Genomic DNA, 18,436 nt, shown 5'->3' with positions numbered 1-18,436 from the left:
TCACGATTGTTCATGCTGTTCACGCTCATAACATAACGAAGTGACTTGCACAGGTCACGTGACGCTCAATGGCAGCTAGGTCACGCGCTCACTGGAATAATTCTCTCTATTGTGACCTCTTTGTTCAGCTCCTTGTAAGCCGTGTGACAATTTTTTTCCGGGTTATAATAAACCATGTGTGTTCATCTGTCTGATATATGTCTGTGTGTCTGGTAGAGTCGTTTGTCCACTGTGTCTGTTGGATTTATCTGTCTGTTATGCCTGTCTGTTATGTCTGTCTGTTGTGTTCTGTCTGATAGATTAAGGTTTGTAGCTACTAAAAAATTATCCATTGCATTTAAACTCTCAAGAAGATTTATAATTGCATTTGATCCTTATTTTCCTCTATCTTATTTCTTATTATTATTCGTATTTTGGTTTCAAGCAGAAGTGTCATTTTTCTCTTCTTTATTAATATCTTGTTTTCATATTAATGCTGAGTTATTGTTTCATCCTATCGTGTTTTTTGTTGACATTACGTGATTCCTTTGACGATCGCTATGTGGTGTATCTGGTATAGAGTGTTATTTTATTTCTATTTGCTATTTTAATTCCTAATCTCATTTCAGTGTTTGTTTGTTTTTCATTCATATATTATTTATATTTTTACTACCGCGATAATTATTGAGTGTTTTTTTTTTTTAATTATATTGTTTTTAATTTATTTTTTTGGGTGGTTTATACATTATTGTTTTGTTTTGTATTATATGTCATGGTATTTATAATTATTAAGTATTCTTTATTTCATCTATACTGTAGTGATGACTTCATTACGTCTATGAGCATCGGATACCGTCCAACATCAACTCTTCTCTAGGTTATGAACTTGAACCCTTTATATACGCACCTCTGATCCTTTTGTTGCTAAGTCATGATTTTCCGGCATATCATTCCCGGCCAGTAACCGCAAAACTTCCTGGCTTTCCTTTTGTTTATATCCACCATCTGTGTGTGTGTGTGTGTAACTGCGCAGGTAATGTTGCGCCGATGGTGGTGATGTGGTGCAGGTTCAGACGCGGCTATGTGCTCAGTTGAGGTTGAGCCGCTGTGCGTTGAGGTCTCCGAGGCTACTACGATTCCTTCCCGCCTTGTCAGTTTCCAGATCAAACAGGTTAGGCTCACTGGTACTGTTATATTACTGTTTAGGGGATAAATTTCATATAACCCGTTTATTTGTGATTTTTAGGTGAAGTTTTTGTTTTTTTAATTCTTTATATATTCAGGTTATGTTTAGAAGGTTAGAGTTTTATTTTCATTATATATATATTATTTTCATGTTTGCCTACCGTTTTTATTTTAATGCCTTACTGATCTTCGGACATTCGGGGTCAAAAGTTCGCTCCCGTCCATAATGAGGAAGCAGCATCGACCCCAAATGAGATGAAGCAGTCAGGGTAAGTCAGTTCGGAGACTCATTCCTGTGACACAGTTTCACCACGGGGAGCGAACTTTTGTCCGCGTCTGTACATAGGTTTTTGTTATTGATGCTTAGTGATCATTTTGCCTTTATAAGTATTAATTTTTTAGCATTTTTTTCTCATTTTATTTTCGCGCATTGATTTTTAATTCCCATTTCATCAATTTATATATTGTGTTTTGAGGGGCAAAAAATTCGTGGAACTAAAATCAACTCTTAATCTGTCCGTCCACTCTTTCTTCCATCCGTCCGTCCTTCCGTCAGGAGGATGTCATAGGGCAAGGTCACGGACAAGCTTCACCCTCTAATCTCTCCTATGTTCTGGGAGTCATTGGCCAGTTTTCCTCATCCCATAGTTAACACTTTCTGGTTGTTGCTAAGGTCTAGTTTTCGTGATAACCTCCGGCAGGCTGTGGGACCCATACTCGCAGATGCCCTTTTAAAGTTTATATTTACTTTATTTGTATTTCAGGTGTCGTAGTATCGTCTTTTATTATTTTTTTATCATTTTATTATATTTTTATCATTATTTTTATTAATATTGTTATTATTATCATTATTATTATTAATAGTAGTAGTAGTAGTAATAGTATCATTTTTATTAACATTATTAACACTCCATTAAATTTTTTACTTTTTATTTTAACGCTTGTTAACCATATGAAGGCATTTTTATAGTTGCCCTCTTAGAGAATTTTTTTCCCTGTTTGCTTCGTGGTGCTGCCGGGCGTACGATTAACCCAGCCCTAACGGAGGTATAACCTGTTTTAGGTCATCCCCGGTTAATATAATGTAAGTGTGCTATGAAACTTACGGAAATGTTTCCACTCCTGACCTCATGTGTTTGTAGAACAAAAGCAAAACAGTGTACCGTTACCTGTCTTTAATGACCACGCCCACGGAAGTTTTTTGAGGAACTCGAATGACTAACTAACTACGTCTGTGTTCCCTCACCATCGCTCATAATGAAATAACGCATATCTTAGCCACATTGGCACAAAATGTAAACAAACGTTATGGATGAACCATTTTGGATATACAGTATAAAAAACATTGACTTTTTTGGAAGTCAAGATCACGGTCATCGAAAGTTCAAAAATGACATTTTTCGCGATAGCTCTGGAACGAAGCGTCATAGAAGAATGGGACTAGATTTCTAGCCAAAAAACACATCAGAGTTGACGATTTCTCTTCAACGTCATGTTTATCCAGAAAATTATGGAGAAACATGATTTTTCTACATATATGACATGGATGCCGAGAAACATGTTCACAAGTCCCATAATATAAATGTTCTAGAGGAATTAATTGCCGATGCCTCATGGGGTTACTCATAAAAATTTACCTTGATTGTTAAAAGTTCAAAGTCACAATTACAAAAAGAAAGAAATCGTCATAACCAAGAAACTGCTGAATACATTTTTTTCCCAAGTTTTCATGGAGAGGCACTGTAAGACCCTTCACCGGTTCATAAAATAAGAAGCACAGATTGAAATGACTTAAGAGTGTCGGGTTTTCCGTTCTACTGTAGTGGTTACAGACGTGTCTGGGGCGAGAGGTATACCATCTCTAATTGTCTTTATATACATTAATTTACAGCACTCTGTATTGATATTGTTGTATCTATAGGTTTAGGTGCTTCATCTGTCGCTGTTATTAACCAATGAATACAAATTAATATTTAGTATATTACACCAAACAACTTTAAGTCTTGATACCACTCAGGCCAGCATAGTGCGTCACAGAACTCACTACCATCCTAACAGAACCAGTTGTAGTCAAAAGAAAATCACTGACTTATTGGTTTTTAATTAATAAGTAAACTTTCATATGATTTTTATTTTTATTTATTTTTTTTTATGGAATACTGCAAGGAAGTATAAAGATCATACTAATTTTAGGAACTGTATTGGAATTAAAGAATATTCCCACACTAATATATTCCCACGCTCTCTTTCATATCCCCACGTTCTTTTATCATATTCCCACGCTCTTTATCATATTCCCACGCTCTCTATCATATTCCCACGCTCACTTTATCATATTCCCACGCTCTTTATCATATTCCCACGCTCTCTATCATATTCCCACGCTCACGTTATCATATTCCCACGCTCTTTATTATATTCCCACACTCTCTATCATAGTCCCACGCTCTTTTTCATATTTCTACGCTCTTTATCATATTCCAAAGCTCTTTTTCATATTTCCACGCTCTTTATCGTATCCCCATGCTCTTTATCATATCCCCACGCTCTTTATCATATTCCCACGCTCTTTAGCATATTCCCACGCTCTTTTTCATATTCCCTTGCTCCTTATCATATCCCCACGCTCTTTATCATATCCCCACGCTCTTTATCATATCCCCACGCTCTTTATCATATTCCCACACTCTATCATATTCCCACGCTCTTTAGCATATCCCCACACTCTTTATCATATTCCCACACTCTTTATCATATTCCCACGCTCTTTTTCACATTCCCACGCTCTGTATCATATTCCCACGCTGTTTTTCATATTCCCACGCTCATTTTCATATACCACGCTCTTTATCATATCCCTACGCTCTGTATCACATTCCCACGCTCTGTATCATATTCCCATGCTCTTTTTCATATTCCCACGCTCATTTTCATATACCCACGCTCTTTATCATATCCCCACGCTCTTTATCATATCCCTACGCTCTTTATCATATCCCTACGCTCTCTATCATATTACCACGCTCTTTTTCATATTCCCACGCTCTTTTTCATATTCCCACGCTCTTTATCATATCCCCACACTCACTTTATTATATCCCCGTGCTCTTTTTCATATTCCTACGCTCTTTATCATATTCCCAAGCTCTCTTTAATATTCCCACGCTCTTTATCATATCCCCACGCACTTTTTCATATTCCCACGGTCTTTAGCATATTCCCATGCTCTTTAGCATATTCCCACGCTCTTTAGCATATGTCCACGCTCTTTAGCATATTCCCACGCTCTTTATCATATCCCCACGCACTTTTTCATATTCCCATGCTCTTTAGCATATTCCCATGCTCTTTAGCATATTCCCATGCTCTTTAGCATATTCCCACGCTCTTTAGCATATTTCCACGCTCTTTAGCATATTTCCACGCTCTTTAGCATATTTCCACGCTCTTTAGCATATTTCCACGCTCTTTAGCATATTCCCACGCTCTTTATCATATCCCCACGTTCTTTTTTCATATTCTCACGGTCTTTATTATTACACCCTTGTCTCCCGAACGTAAACAATATCTCAGGTGCGTTAGAGATTTATACCCGAGAAATTATTTAATTCAAGCTGATTATTAAGCTTTGTAGATAGCATATAAATATATTATTTATACTAATACACTTTAAAGCTTGCCAAGACAGCATTGTGCTACCTCTCAACCCCTGATATGAACCCCTGATAGTAGATGGGTTAATTATGAACCCCTAACATGACCCCTCCTTACATTACACGAGTTAATAATGAACCCCTGACATGACCCCCTTCACACATTACCGTTGGAGGGACTTGGTGGAGTGGCAGGAAGGGGAGAGGTGAGGGGGTGAGAGAGTGTGGAGTGAGGAGAGATGAAGGAGGGAAGGGAGGATGTCTTAGCCCACGGTCATGGTCAACGCAGGTAACGGGTCATTGTCTCTCTCTCTCTCTGTACATGCAAAAGTAGTATTAAAAGCAACAGTAGCAATACTAGTAGTAGTAACACCCTTGCTAGTCATGACAGAAGTAGTAGTAGGAGTAGGAGGAAGAGGAGAAGGAGGCGGAGGAGGAGGTATTGACAAAGCGGACGTGTTGGTTGGGGTTTAAGGAACCTATTACACCACAGCTATTGGTACAGCTGTCTTAGGCTAAACGTTGACCTGAACCAACTGACGTGAAACTTCCAAAACTACGAAAGTATGCCACGAATTATCTTAAGCTCACCGCAGACACACAACACAAAACATTACCGCGTATTGAAATGAGAATAATGCCACAGTTACCACAACACACGCAAGCATACCACACAAATTCTAAGTCACTCACTAATCGCTTATACATGTGTCATCTGCAAACACACATGGTACACGCGCCACCACCAACCACAGGTACACGTTACAAACGCTCCTCAGAAATTAACCCTATTACGACCACTCAAAGACAACCATAAATTCATGCGATTATACGTCACAACCACAATGTCCTGGCTCTTTCCTTCTTCCCTCCACCACAACCACACTGCCCCACTTCCCTCCCTCCTCCCTCCACCACAACCACAATGCCCCACCACCCACCCTCTCTTCACCACATCACCATCCTCCCGCCCTCCCTCTCTTCACCACATCACCATCCTCCCGCCCTCCCTCTCTTCACCACATCACCATCCTCCCGCCCTCCCTCTCTTCACCACATCACCATCCTCCCGCCCCCTCTCTTCACCACATCACCATCCTCCCGCCCTCCCTCTCTTCACCACATCACCATCCTCCCGCCCTCCCTCTCTTCACCACATCACCATCCTCCCGCCCTCCCTCTCTTCACCACATCACCATCCTCCCGCCGTCAGTTGGTACCGTAACACTACAAGTCTGTTGAGTCACGACCTGCTAACTCTCCTCCTCCAAGCCTCACTGATCCTCTCCTGCTGTACGTGATGTATGTCTCTCTTGGCGCCGGAGTCCTGTGCGGAAGTCAATTTTAGTGTTACCTGGGGAGCTTTCAACCCCGTAAGTGTCATTTTTACATTCTTGTGGGGTTGTGGTTTTTTGGGGGTTGAGTTTTTGTAAGCTTCTAGATAATGTTATTGCAGATGTTGTACTGTGTGTGTGATGATTGATATGTTTACGCTTTCATAGGAGCCGTTCGTGACTGTTTAAATCCGGTTTCTGTTGTTGACAAGACTCTTTGAAGTGAAGTTGATGTTTTTTATCTTCTCATAATCAGTGTACATTGTGGGTTTTATTTCCATCTGTTATCGCCCATCCAGCCATCCTTCTCACTCTCGATAGTCGTGTGTAAACTTCCCCGTCTTCATCCTTGAGCCCCACGAAGTATAATATCATTCATACCTGTAGACACTTTGTTTTTGTTATGATGTATTTCGGGGTCTAGATATTCAGTAGTTAGTACGATGAATATTTCTCGTAAGTAAAGATGTAACAATGCATCGAAGTCGTTAATCAAGAGCACAAAACTGACAAAAAAATTGCGTCATAATTACCCTCAGATTTTAACCTAAATTAGAGGTAACAGTAACTTTTATAATATTTCTAAAGAATATGTTTATAAAATTTGTCAGGTGTTAAGGGATCGTATCAAGTTAAAGATAATTTTTTGGGTATGATTTTGATGTTCCCTGGTCATAGATTTTGTGCTTCACCTTAAATCAACCAGTTAGGTACTTTTTTTACCTCGTCAGTTAAGAGGAATTTTGACCGTGCAAACCGTTCAGAATCTGAACCCTGAGTGTGACTTGGCAAACAGTGTAGTGCTCGAGGCCTTTTTCTGAAGTTCACTTTTTTACTTACCTCATCCCCTTTGGTCCCTCGATACTGATAGTCACATATTTCTACTAAATGTTATCTAAGTGGTTCAACTGAGTCAGGTAAGGTAGGTCCTCCCCCGGCAGGCACAATGCACGCTATCCCGGTGACCTACTTTGAAGCTGACTGACCAGGTACTCTGTATCTGTCTTCTACCTACCGGGGAACCTCTCCTCCACTCCTTACGGTCATCTGTTTGCCCCAGATCCTTCTCGCAATCAGTTATACAACAAGAGGTATCCTTCATTAACTGCTCACCAATTAAATCACCCAGTAAGCCATACGAACAGGGAACAAGAACCTGCCCCTCTCGTCCATTTACCACCCAGTCAATTAATCTAGTCAATTAATCTTTAGTCAATTAATCTTGAGAGCCAATTTTTCCCATCAGTTTATCCTAGGTGATCCAGGTAGTCAGAGATAAAGTTAGTGGCAAACAAATATATATCCTAACCCCAGGCATCCACTTAACCCAGTTATTTACTCAGTTATATAACCAGTGGACAATTTAGCCAAACAACTGCAGATTTTTCTAGTCACCCTGTACTCCAGATAGTTAAGTTTGTTACCTATATAATTAGAGACCAATAAAAAGGTAATCATCCTCGCAGTTAGTTCCTCCACTCAAACAGTCTGTCACATAGGGTACATAGACAGGAACCAACAGTCAACTACCTCCTTCCTCATAAACTGCCCAGTCAAGGGATCGTTCAGTCACGTTCGTAGTCATTAGACAACACTGAGTTTGACTGATCAATACTGAGGTAGTCTGGGCGACAGTAGACAATATATCTGTCTCACCTGACGAAACAAATAATTTTAAATCGAAATGTTCTAACGTTTAGTTACGGCCAGGAGCGAGTATTACTGGTTATTAACGGCCAATAACGTCTGCTAACGACCACTAACGATTACTTACGACAATTATTAGCTACTAACGCCTTCTAATAGTTAACAACAGCTTCAAAAGTCTACTATCATTCCTTAACAGCTTTTCACAATCACTAACGGCTCCTTACCCCGCCAGCCGGACAAGTCTTGCCACAGATAAGTCGTCCAGCTGTCGTGTCTAACTCTTGTTATTGTTAAAGCCAAGCTAGAGACTGACAGATGGGTTAAACATGCAGACAGTAATAGTAATAATAAGAGAAAAAGATAAAACATAAAGACAAAAATAATGAAAGAAACTGAGGAAAACATTATTACAGAAATAAGGAACTTAAGTGAAAATCCCCTCAAGCAAGGTGTTAAAAGTTTCTCTCTGCACAACCTAACAGTCAAGACGAGTTCGTTCCGTCGCACCATCAACAGACCCGAGACCTGTAATTTGTGCCGGCAAAACCTCTATACTGTAGATTCCTGTTTGTGGTGTGCAGGCCATAGGGGAAATGCAAGGACGTATCGTTATGTCTCCGTTGCTGGACTTAAAGTGGAACACGGCAAGAAGTAGTTACGAACGCAGGAGGAGGTAAAGGGAGATAATGAAGAGGAGTAAAGACGAGAAAGGTAATAAACGTTCATACAATTAACTCAGTGGACATGACTTGTAGATTGACTGAGACTGAACCATGTGACCACTAGACTGACTACTTGACCTCTCTAATCACTAGACTGACTACCTGACCTCTATAATCACTAGACTGACTACCTGACCTCTGTAATCACTAGACTGACTACCTGACCTCTGTAATCACTAGACTGACTCCAGACTGACTATGTAAAACGAGGGTTGGGTGAGGAAGTGAACAGACACTGTGTACTAACTGACCCATAACTCATGAGGTGTCATATGTCACGCGGACAGATGACACTTGAAGGAGGAGACGTTGTGTCATACATGATCGGGGACGTGCACATATACATAGGTATATGCCTCTATACACACATGTAGACACGGACATGCAGATGTATACGCACACAGACGTACAAAGATTTGGTCACCTATCCACACACACACACATATACACACACACACACTCGCAAACGTTCACTATATGTAAGTGTGTGTGTGTGTGTGTGTGTGTGTGTGTGTGTGTGTGTGTGTGTGTGTGTGTGTGTCCCGTTACCCGCAGGCTCGTATTGACACTGTGGTTAACCATAAGTGTTACGTCCGCATTCCAAATTTCTCCGTTTGTCTCTATAATCATTTAAACTTTCTGAGGAACTATATCAGCTAGAAGACCAGATTATAGCCGGTGAATATAATACTAATAATAGAAGAAGAAGAAGAATTAAGACTGTTATTCTGCTTGGCGTTTTTTGTTTGTCCACCTTTTAAGTTAATGAACCTTCTACACCAGTGAATTTGGCCTTACCTGTCTTGTGGGGTGATTATAAAGTTGTAACAGTAATAAGGCGTTAATTTTCGAGGAGCTTAAAAGGACTTCATAATTATGTTCGCCAGTGTTGATTGGTATACGAGGGAGTGAGGTGAACCCAGTTGTCGCATCCCAAACTCTCCTACAGCATTAAAAGTTTTCTTACCAGGGAAAAAAAATATCATGGCAATAGAAAGCATACGAAAGGTAATTTGAATACAGGAATGTGATTATTTGATGACGTGAGTGAAAGTTAAGTACACCAGCGATAATTTGCTTAGGAAGGTTTGTTCGGTGAGTCAAGAGTGTGAACCTGAACGGAATCACAGCAGTCAGACATGATGGTGGTTGTCTTTGTATGCTGATCAGAAAGATGCTGAGTGTTGTTATGTTTAAAAGAATTGGTAGACGATCGTGATGTTGTAATGTCTAGAATTTGTTGAACTCCATTGCCGTTTGTGTGTGTGTGTGTGTGTGTGTGTGTGTGTGTGTGTGTGTGTGTGTGTGTGTGTGTGTGTGTGTGTGTGTGTGTGTGTGTGTGTGTGTGTGTGTGTTTCCATTTATGGCTCGTGACAACCTGATCATTTCGAGCACTGGTTGTCGAGGTGAGGTGCTGTAGTAAAAGGGGTAGTGATTGTGCCGAACCTTTTTTACATTATCAGGTAAAACTCCGAGTGATTTTGTTCTTAATTAATATGTTTAATGTCTCTATCTAGTTATAGTTGTAAAGTTATATGATTTATAATTTACCGGAAAAGACAGAAAATCGGAAATTATGTAAACTCGTGTAATGATTTATATTCTTCACTTGATTTTTTTTTCGTATTTTCTGTTATTATCGTTCTGTTATTCTCCTTTGGTAATGCTCTTTCTGTTATGGTTTTCCCTTTTTCTCTCTTTCATTTCTTATTCCTTTTCATCGCTCCTCTCCGTTCTCTCCCTCATAAATCTCAATTCATTCTCCACCAACAGGATGACAAGCGGCCCGCAAATACTGACGGCGGCTATGGCTGTGGTGGTATTGAGGCTTCCCATCACACAGGCTTTCAGTGCCTTCCAGAACCCTTCCAGTCGCTTCTTGGACACCCCAATCCTTTTCCAGGACAACGATCACCTCCAGGAACCTCTCGAAGACTCCGATTCGTTCTTGAGCTTGACTAAGATCTTCTCGCAGAATGATAGAGATGAAAACAATGAACCACAAGTAAACATAAACAATGGCGAGAAAGATTCAGTCACGAGCGCAGCTGCGACAACTTCGACTCCAAAAGCAACGTTTAACATCGATACATTTACCTTCAATGAGAATAATCAACGAAAGACAGGTGATATTTTCAGTTTGCTGGCAGATGTGGAGAATACAAAGCCCGCCCAAACCGACAGAGATAGTCAGACTGAACAACGGGTTACATCGTCGGGCGCTGATGAAGTCGGGCCAACAACCACGAATCTCCCGGAAGCCAGTGTTGCCAATATCCTGGGGAAGAATATACTCCTGGCCACTAAGGACATGGAGGATCTCTTGTCACTGGATCAGAGGATGAAGAAAACACTAGAGCCAAGAACACAACCAACAGATCCCTCCTCCTCGTCTCACCTTATAAATGAATCCATGACCACCAGTCACAACATATCTACAGTGGGTAGAGAGAAAAACTATTCTTTTTTCATCTCTTTCCCCTCCTCCTCCTCCTCCTCCTCCTCCTCCCCCACCTCTTCCTCCACCTTCTACTCATCTTCCACCTCATCTTCCTCCCCATCTTCCAATGCGCAACGAATCTCTCCCTCCAACAGTCGCCTTACTTCCTCCTTCACCTCCTCCCCCACCTCCTCCTCCTCTCCCACCACCAATAGGAAACAAATCTCCTCCTCCAATAATAGGCGTCAGTCCACCTCTCCCTCCAAAACGCGCCTAACCTCTTCTTCCAACAACCGCCGTACCTCCTCCAATATGCGCCGAGCCCCCTCCTCCTCCCCTATCACGCATCAGTCCTCCTCCTCCTTCTCTCCCTCCTCCAATACGAGCCGAACCACCTCCTCCTCCTTCTCTCCCTCCTCCAATACGAGCATTTCTTCCTTCTCCTCCTTCTCCCTCCTCCAATACTAGCCAAACCTCCTCCTCCTCCTTCTCCCTCCAATACGAGCCAAACCTCCTCCTCCTCCTCCTTCTCTCCTCCTCCAATGAGCCAAACCTCCTCCTCATCCTCCTCCTTCTCTCCCTCCTCCAATACGAGCCAAACCACCTCCTCCTCCTCCTTGACCTCCTCCTTCTCCTCTCTCCCTCCTCCAATACGAATCGAACCTCCTCTTTCCTTTCAAAAAGTCAATCGCCAACGTGACACGATCTTCCTCTTCTCCCACCTCCTCCTCCTCCAATACGCTTCAAACCTCCTCTTCCCCTAACAGGAATCAGTCCTCCTCCACCTCCTCCTCACCTAACAGGCGTCAGTCCTATACCACCTCCAATAAGCGCCGAACCTCCAACTCCTCCTCCTACTCCTCCTCCTCCTCCCTAAAAGGCGTCAGTCCACCTCCCCCAATACGCCGAACCTCCACCTCCTCCTCCCCCTAAAAGGCGTCAGTCCTCCCTACCACCTCCAATACGCGAACCTCCACCTCCTCCTCCCCCTAACAGACGTCCGTCCTCCTCTAATACGCGCCGAACCTCCTCCTCCCCTAACAGGCGTCCGTCCTCCTCCAATACGCGCCGAACCTCCTCCTCCCCTAACAGACGTCCGTCCTCCTCCAATACGCGCCGAACCTCCTCCTCCCCTAACAGGCGTCCGTCCTCCTCCAATACGCGCCGAACCTCCTCCTCCTCCCCTAACAAGCGTCAGGCCTCTTCTTCCCCATACGCTTTTCAAGACTCTTCCTCGAATTCTTTCCAAGATTCCAACTCAGGTGGAAGTCAAGGTTCCAACACGCAACAAAGTCAAAGCGCGTCCGGAAGCTCTTCGTCCGCTTCCTCTAGCTCTTCGTCCGCTTCCTCCAGCTCTTCCCCTTCCACATCAGTCCTCCAAGTTATCTCTTCTTCATCTGACGGTCCCCCTTCCAATTTCACCACCACCTCCGTTGGCTCCTCCGTTTTTCTATCCTACCCCCGACACTTTTCGCATCCTTTATCACCCTTCTCCTCCACCTTCAATGACCTTTCCTCCTCCTCTTCCGTAAACCTCTCTCCTTCTTCTTCCTCATCCGGTGGGCCTTTCCCCTCATCTTTCCCCGTTTCCGTTACCGAATCATCCAATAACACCAATGCCTCCCCATCTACCATTTTAAGCAACGCCTCCTCTTTTTTTAGTGGCCTCTTCTCCTCCCCCTCCTCCTCCTCCTCTTCCTCTCTGGTGGACCTCTTTCTGGACCCCGTCAATCTTGAGAAAATTAAGGACGCCGGGCTGACAGCTGAAAACGAAGAGGAGTTCCTAGACCATTTCTTGACAGTATTGACAGGGGAAGAGACGAGACAGGGAACAGCTCTCACCCTCGACCCCGTCACTATCATCTCTCTCCTCACCCTCGGTAAGTACTTCTGCAGGAGGTTAACCGTATCTGTGTTTCTTTAAGGCATGTTGCGTCATGATTGTTTAATTAAGGGAGGCTACTGTAGGCTTAAGGGAGTTTACTGTATGTTTAACGGAGTCTACTGTATTTATAAGCCTTAAACATACAGTAAACTCCCTTAAACATACAGTAGACTCCCTTAAACCTACTGTAAACTCCCTTAAACCTACTGTAAACTCCCTTAAACATACAGTAGCTTCCCTTAATTTTAGAGGAACCTACTGTATGATTAAGGGAGTTTACTGTGTGCTCAATGGTAGTTACTGTATACTAGGAGAGATTACTTTATGTATGTGCTCAAGCTGTAGGTGCAATACTTGTCATCATCATACCAGGTAAACTCTCCCAGTATTCTCGACAAGTGCTGCCAGGAAACAGTTTTACGTGTGCTGTATTTTTTTTTTTTTTTTTCGTGGGGAGATTAAAAAAATGCATAGAAATTAGCTAGGACAGTACCCAGGTGTTGTAAACGTCTTATCGAACAGGTGAAACAAACCTATTTAAGCTTCCTATCCTTACCTAACTTAACTCTGACCTATTCTAAGACAGTTAAGGTTTGGTTAGATTGGGTTTAATTGGTTCTCTTTTACCTATTTCAAAGGATAAGTTACGCGTTTATCACCAAAGCTCTAAAAAGACAGTTATGTGATAGTACTCATGTGATGCTTGCAAGAGAGAAAGTATCAAATAATGGTTTAAATTGCGCTAGATACTGTCTTCGATAATTACCACAAGTTCTCCTGTGTTTAAGTCTTGTGGATGAGAAGAGTAATTTTATCCTATAAACATTATGGGAAATTCATAAGTCGTTGAGGGAAAGCTCTCAATACTTGTGGTTTCTCTTAAGGGGAGGTGGTATAGATGTGATTTACCTCCAGTATCTTCCCCCTCTCTCTAACCCCTCACTTGAACTCCTCAGCGGCCTATATGGTCAGGGCGGTGTACCAGATCATGTCAGTGTCGAATAAGTCTTCGAGTGATACATCCAGGATGCTTCCCTTCCAACTGTCCGACCTCCCCGATGCCATGGTCCGCATACACGACTGGATTTCCTCTTCCGATTTCACCCACATTAGGTAAGTCTTATATCATATGCCATTGGGGTAGGGCGATCGAGTGGTTACAGTACTCAACTCCTGTCCTTCGGGTCGCTGGTTTGATCCTGGGGCACTCACAGTCCATCCAGCTGTAAATGGGTACCTAACTTTACATTTGGGGGAGTGAGAACGGTCGAGTGCACGTCCGGGCACTCTCCTTGTGTACCGAAGGCTTAGTATACAGTGTACTGTATCCACACTGTCCCTAACGGGCAGTCGTGTTGATGAGACCACTTTCATTAAACGTTACCTTCCTCAAGTAGGTCATATTAATGGTCACCTTCCTCAGGTAAGTCAGAAAAGGGTACTGCATTAATTTCCCATATAACTCACCTGTGTTGTCAAATGTCACTCCAGTTAACTTGGTCTTCTCACAGGCCGTGTACTGTACACATCTCTGGTCACTATTGTATTTTTCTTCCATTGAAATATAAACAAGAACATTCAAGAGGAGTCGTACACACACACACACACACACACACACACACACACACACACACACACACAGCAGATCACAAACATACATACACAATCACTCAAAGAATTCCCACTGTTATGGGAAATCACACCCATCCCCTCCTCTCAACCCTCGCCACTGACCCCTGATTCTGCCACAGGGAGGAACGCTCCATACACCACCCACTAAGTACGATCCTGACCATCCCGGGAAACCTGGCGGCGATCATCAAGCTGCAGCGTGAAGGTCATCAGCCCTGCGTCAGGCAGTTCGTCTGTGAGCAGATCAAGGAAAGAGCCTACCCGGAGGTCACTGTTAGTGATATATTCATGTGAGTAAATAAAAGGAAGATCATTAGTGATATTCAGTTTGTTATATAAATAAGATTGTAATATGAATGAATGGCTGTGAATGAAGGAAAGTGGATAAATGTGTTGATGTATGAACAGTCAGTGATGTACAGTGTATGTGAGGGCTGATGGAGATATGCCTCTCAAAGGACTTAAAAAATAATAATATGATTATAATTGTCTTTCTAATTCATACTCTTCGTCAAGACTCGCCAGTTTCTGATAAATTACAAGGTAAAGTCAGTAAAGTACAATCCATTGAACATCCTAAGTATATTGTATTGTTATTTTTAGGATAGTGTTTTATAATTATGTTTATAGGTCATATATTTGTGAAAGCCGAGGAGTGAGTGTAAGATAAATTACTTATTGTATTAGATAATGATCATATATCTTTTCTTTCTTATGCTTCTTATGACGCTACCATCCCCAGCTCTGTCCCCCTTCCTCTTATCCAACACATACCCAGCTTCCTCACACAGTACTTCAGAAATAAGTCTGAATCTTGACAAACTACCTAACACTACCTAACCCCCGCAGCGCTGGCCTCGGATACTACTTCGGGGAGGCTGACCTGGGCACCTTCATCGACGGCGCCGTCTCCGGAAGATATACCTGTGACTTCTTGCCTGAAGGTTGTTCTCAAAGGACCCTCCGTGACGCCCACTACCTAGAAAATCTCTACTCCCGCGCCTCCTTCAAGTTCTTCAACCTCCTGTCCGTTTTTGGAAATTACTTGTTGCCAAGAGTCTGAAAGATTCGTAGGGATTTTACCCTGTTAGTAGCTATTTAAAAACACATATAATTAAGCTGACTTAAGATATGATACACGATTAACTGCTAAAATGGCGTCAAAATTACACTTTGACTCTGCTTGGCTGGCTTTTGAACAGATTGCAGGTTAGCTGAAGGCTGATTGGTTGGCCGGTTAGTTGACTGAATAGTAGCTGGATGGTGGTTGGCTGGCCACCCCTCACGAGTATAGAGACAAAGGAATTTACTCCAGTTGGTTTGTGTCAGGATTCCTCCGTGTAAGTTCTGAGTGTACCAATAAATTAAGGAAATGTAAGAAATGATTCTAACAAGCGGTTAAGTTTCAGGTAATATTTCTGAGGAATAATTATGGCTTCTTGCTTAAATCTCGAGACGTTATTACTATTATTATTATCATTTTGTTGTTGTTACAGTTGTTTTATTACAGTTGTTATTGTTACAGTTGTTATTGTTACAGTTGTTATTACACTTGTTATTGTCTAAGTGACGTAAGACGCTATAGAAATACGTATATCAATCAAACGGTAATAAAAAAAAAATATATGATTCTGATATACAGTAATATTGTTCCAAATTTTGTTGTAAGTTTGTCCAATTGATGTGGTATGTTTCCTTGTGTGAAGCTGACCACGTGTTGATAATACCGAGCACGACAGCACCCCGGACCCGACCAAGGCGTGACTCTGGTAAACCTTAAAAAGAAAAGAAAAAACGAGAATTCTTTCATATTTTTTCTGAATAATAGTGAAGAAATATAAAGTATTTGAGTATTTAGTGTGGAATATAGTCAGCCTTAGAAATTTAGGCAGTTTGTATATATTAGAAAGAGTGACGTACTTAGATAGAAATATGTTTATAGTATAGTCTTTAATTTATTTATTATTTATGAATATTTGTAATAAAGGTTAAGAATAAGAGGCATCAAGTCGTTACGAAACTTTCACTAATTTAATTTGTTTCAATTGAGTACGAAGATATTGTACTCAGTGGCTTGTAATAGTACTCGGGATTTATGCCATCTTACTCAAAGAATTAAACATAACGTTAGCCTTTACTCACATAACACTATGGAAAACAATTATATAATATTTCTTCATTGTGAAATAGTGTTTAGTAATTCTATAAAAACTTCGACTCCGTGATAACTTGATGTCGTAACCTTAACATTTATCCTAATCTTATATTATTTATTGTCTAGATTTATATATTATACACAATGGAAAAATAAACTATGATAAACTGTTGTAATAGCATGGTTATTATGTTCTCCTATTGCTAGTATATGAAAGAGCTTTGTCATCAGTAACAATAGAAAAAGTTTTGTATTTTTAATTGGTGATGACTGGTGTAATTATTGCCCACGTATATCAGTTAAAGACCAAAGTTGAAGTGCAGTAATTCATTATAACATCAAAGGGTATAACAACCTAAATAAAACCAATGGTGTTACATCTTTTGTTATTTTTAATAGTTGTCTGTTTGTTCTGTACAGTACTTAAAGACCTTATTAGCCGCTCGAAACTATTGAGGCATCATAGTATCAACAATGGTAAGTGTTATTTGGGTATTAATAAAGGAAATTGGAATATTGAGTTATGTATAAGTTACACAGAAAAAATCTTTAAAAAACCCGAAAAGAAACAATTTCCTGAATTCGTGGCTCATTGCTTCATGTGCTTTTTGATAATAATAAATTTGTGGGTCATATACGCTAAGCATTGATATCAAACGGCAGACGACACCACGATGACTGTAGTGTCATCTTTATTTGTATACATTTCCTCGCTGCATTTTATGTTTACATATATAGTGTTGCCAGTTAATTGAAAATGGGCCAATTCGTGTCTACGTCCTAATTCATTTTTTTTACTCATAAGTTTCCCATATAACTACATTGTATACAAATACAAATACGGAGAAGTATTTTAATTTGTAAAGAATATTACTACAGTATAAGAGAATCCTGAGTTAAATAATTTGTTTGTGTTGAAAGGAACCTTCCTCCCAGTCGCTTCTCGAATAATGCTGAAAATCACAGCGCCAGTAGACATTGTCCAGTTGTGTTCTTCACGCGCGTTCGACCAACAACAACAATTAGCTCGGTATAGCCTCTTCCCGCAAGTCTAGGGATAATGGTACTATCGCGGCTCGCTGGGATAATACTAATAAACTGTGCTGATCAGAATTCTTCACAGGAGCTTGACTACAGGTAAGCTGTAACCGAGTTGATTATTTATCATTCAATTCAGCAAACAAAAACACGATCCAGTGAGATACAACCTTTTAATTTTTATTTTAAGCACCTTCTGTATTGTCTACTATAAAGATTTCGTTAAAGTGCAGTAAAGATATGTATATTTCTTAATTTTTTAATTTTGATTACAATAGTATACTGTACATACATACTGTAAGTCACGAGTGAAAGTCGTAATGTATGTACAGTCTCGTTCAAGATTCTTCGAACACTGCTCGAGATAGCTGGCAACTCAAGGCCGTTTGCTTACTATAGTACGGAGTAAAAATTATATAAAAGTGTTCGGTGATTGGTTACTTAGTTCCCCGATGCTTAATTACTGGTTGGGCTTTTACATTCATTCATAATTTTTACTACGTGTTATAGTAAACAAACAGCCTTCAGTTGCCAGCTGTCTCCAGCAGTGTTCGAAGAATCTTGAACGAGACTGTACATGCCTGGAAGCCTTAACTGCTGAAGTGAGTCTCCAAACTATTTGTCTACCCATAATGGATGTGTAGTATATCCTATAATGTTTCGTACAATTTCGAACTGGAGTGTAAGGGACTTGACTTTTGCTCATGACTAAATAAGTACTAACCAGTGAAAATTTACCTTAGAATGTATTGAAATGTATGAC

General features: G+C 41.0%; 2 protein-coding genes across 2 annotated transcripts; both read left to right on the top strand.

The window, feature by feature from the left end:
- The first annotated feature begins 1,068 nt into the window (after nucleotides 1-1,068).
- LOC121866773 (uncharacterized protein DDB_G0271670-like) lies at nucleotides 1,069-11,431 on the top strand. Its single transcript, XM_042366470.1, has 2 exons — nucleotides 1,069-1,150; nucleotides 10,297-11,431. Exon 2 carries the CDS (start codon nucleotides 10,298-10,300, stop codon nucleotides 11,429-11,431), a length of 1,134 nt encoding a protein of 377 aa, XP_042222404.1. The 5' UTR covers nucleotides 1,069-1,150; nucleotide 10,297.
- A 489-nt stretch (nucleotides 11,432-11,920) lies between these two features.
- On the top strand, nucleotides 11,921-16,806 carry LOC121866783. Its single transcript, XM_042366513.1, has 4 exons — nucleotides 11,921-12,843; nucleotides 13,805-13,961; nucleotides 14,600-14,770; nucleotides 15,330-16,806. Exons 2-4 carry the CDS (start codon nucleotides 13,813-13,815, stop codon nucleotides 15,541-15,543), a joined length of 534 nt encoding a protein of 177 aa, XP_042222447.1. The 5' UTR covers nucleotides 11,921-12,843; nucleotides 13,805-13,812; the 3' UTR covers nucleotides 15,544-16,806.
- Nucleotides 16,807-18,436: the final 1,630 nt, after the last annotated feature.

The sequence above is a fragment of the Homarus americanus genome, unplaced genomic scaffold, assembly GCF_018991925.1.
Source record: "Homarus americanus isolate GMGI-L3 unplaced genomic scaffold, GMGI_Hamer_2.0 scaffold58748, whole genome shotgun sequence".
Lineage (NCBI taxonomy): Eukaryota > Metazoa > Arthropoda > Malacostraca > Decapoda > Nephropidae > Homarus > Homarus americanus.
The sequence above is the reverse complement of the archived record's forward strand: the minus strand, read 5'-3'. Positions and strand labels throughout refer to the sequence as shown.

What these genes read in the sequence shown, in the direction of transcription:
- LOC121866773 (XM_042366470.1), top strand. Translation starts at nt 10,298, where the DNA reads ATGACAAGCGGCCCGCAAATACTGACGGCGGCTATGGCTGTGGTGGTA.
- LOC121866783 (XM_042366513.1), top strand. Translation starts at nt 13,813, where the DNA reads ATGGTCAGGGCGGTGTACCAGATCATGTCAGTGTCGAATAAGTCTTCG. An exon ending in TCCGATTTCACCCACATTAG is followed by an intron (nt 13,962 to 14,599) that starts GTAAGTCTTATA and finishes ATTCTGCCACAG; the next exon opens with GGAGGAACGCTCCATACACC. An exon ending in ACTGTTAGTGATATATTCAT is followed by an intron (nt 14,771 to 15,329) that starts GTGAGTAAATAA and finishes TAACCCCCGCAG; the next exon opens with CGCTGGCCTCGGATACTACT.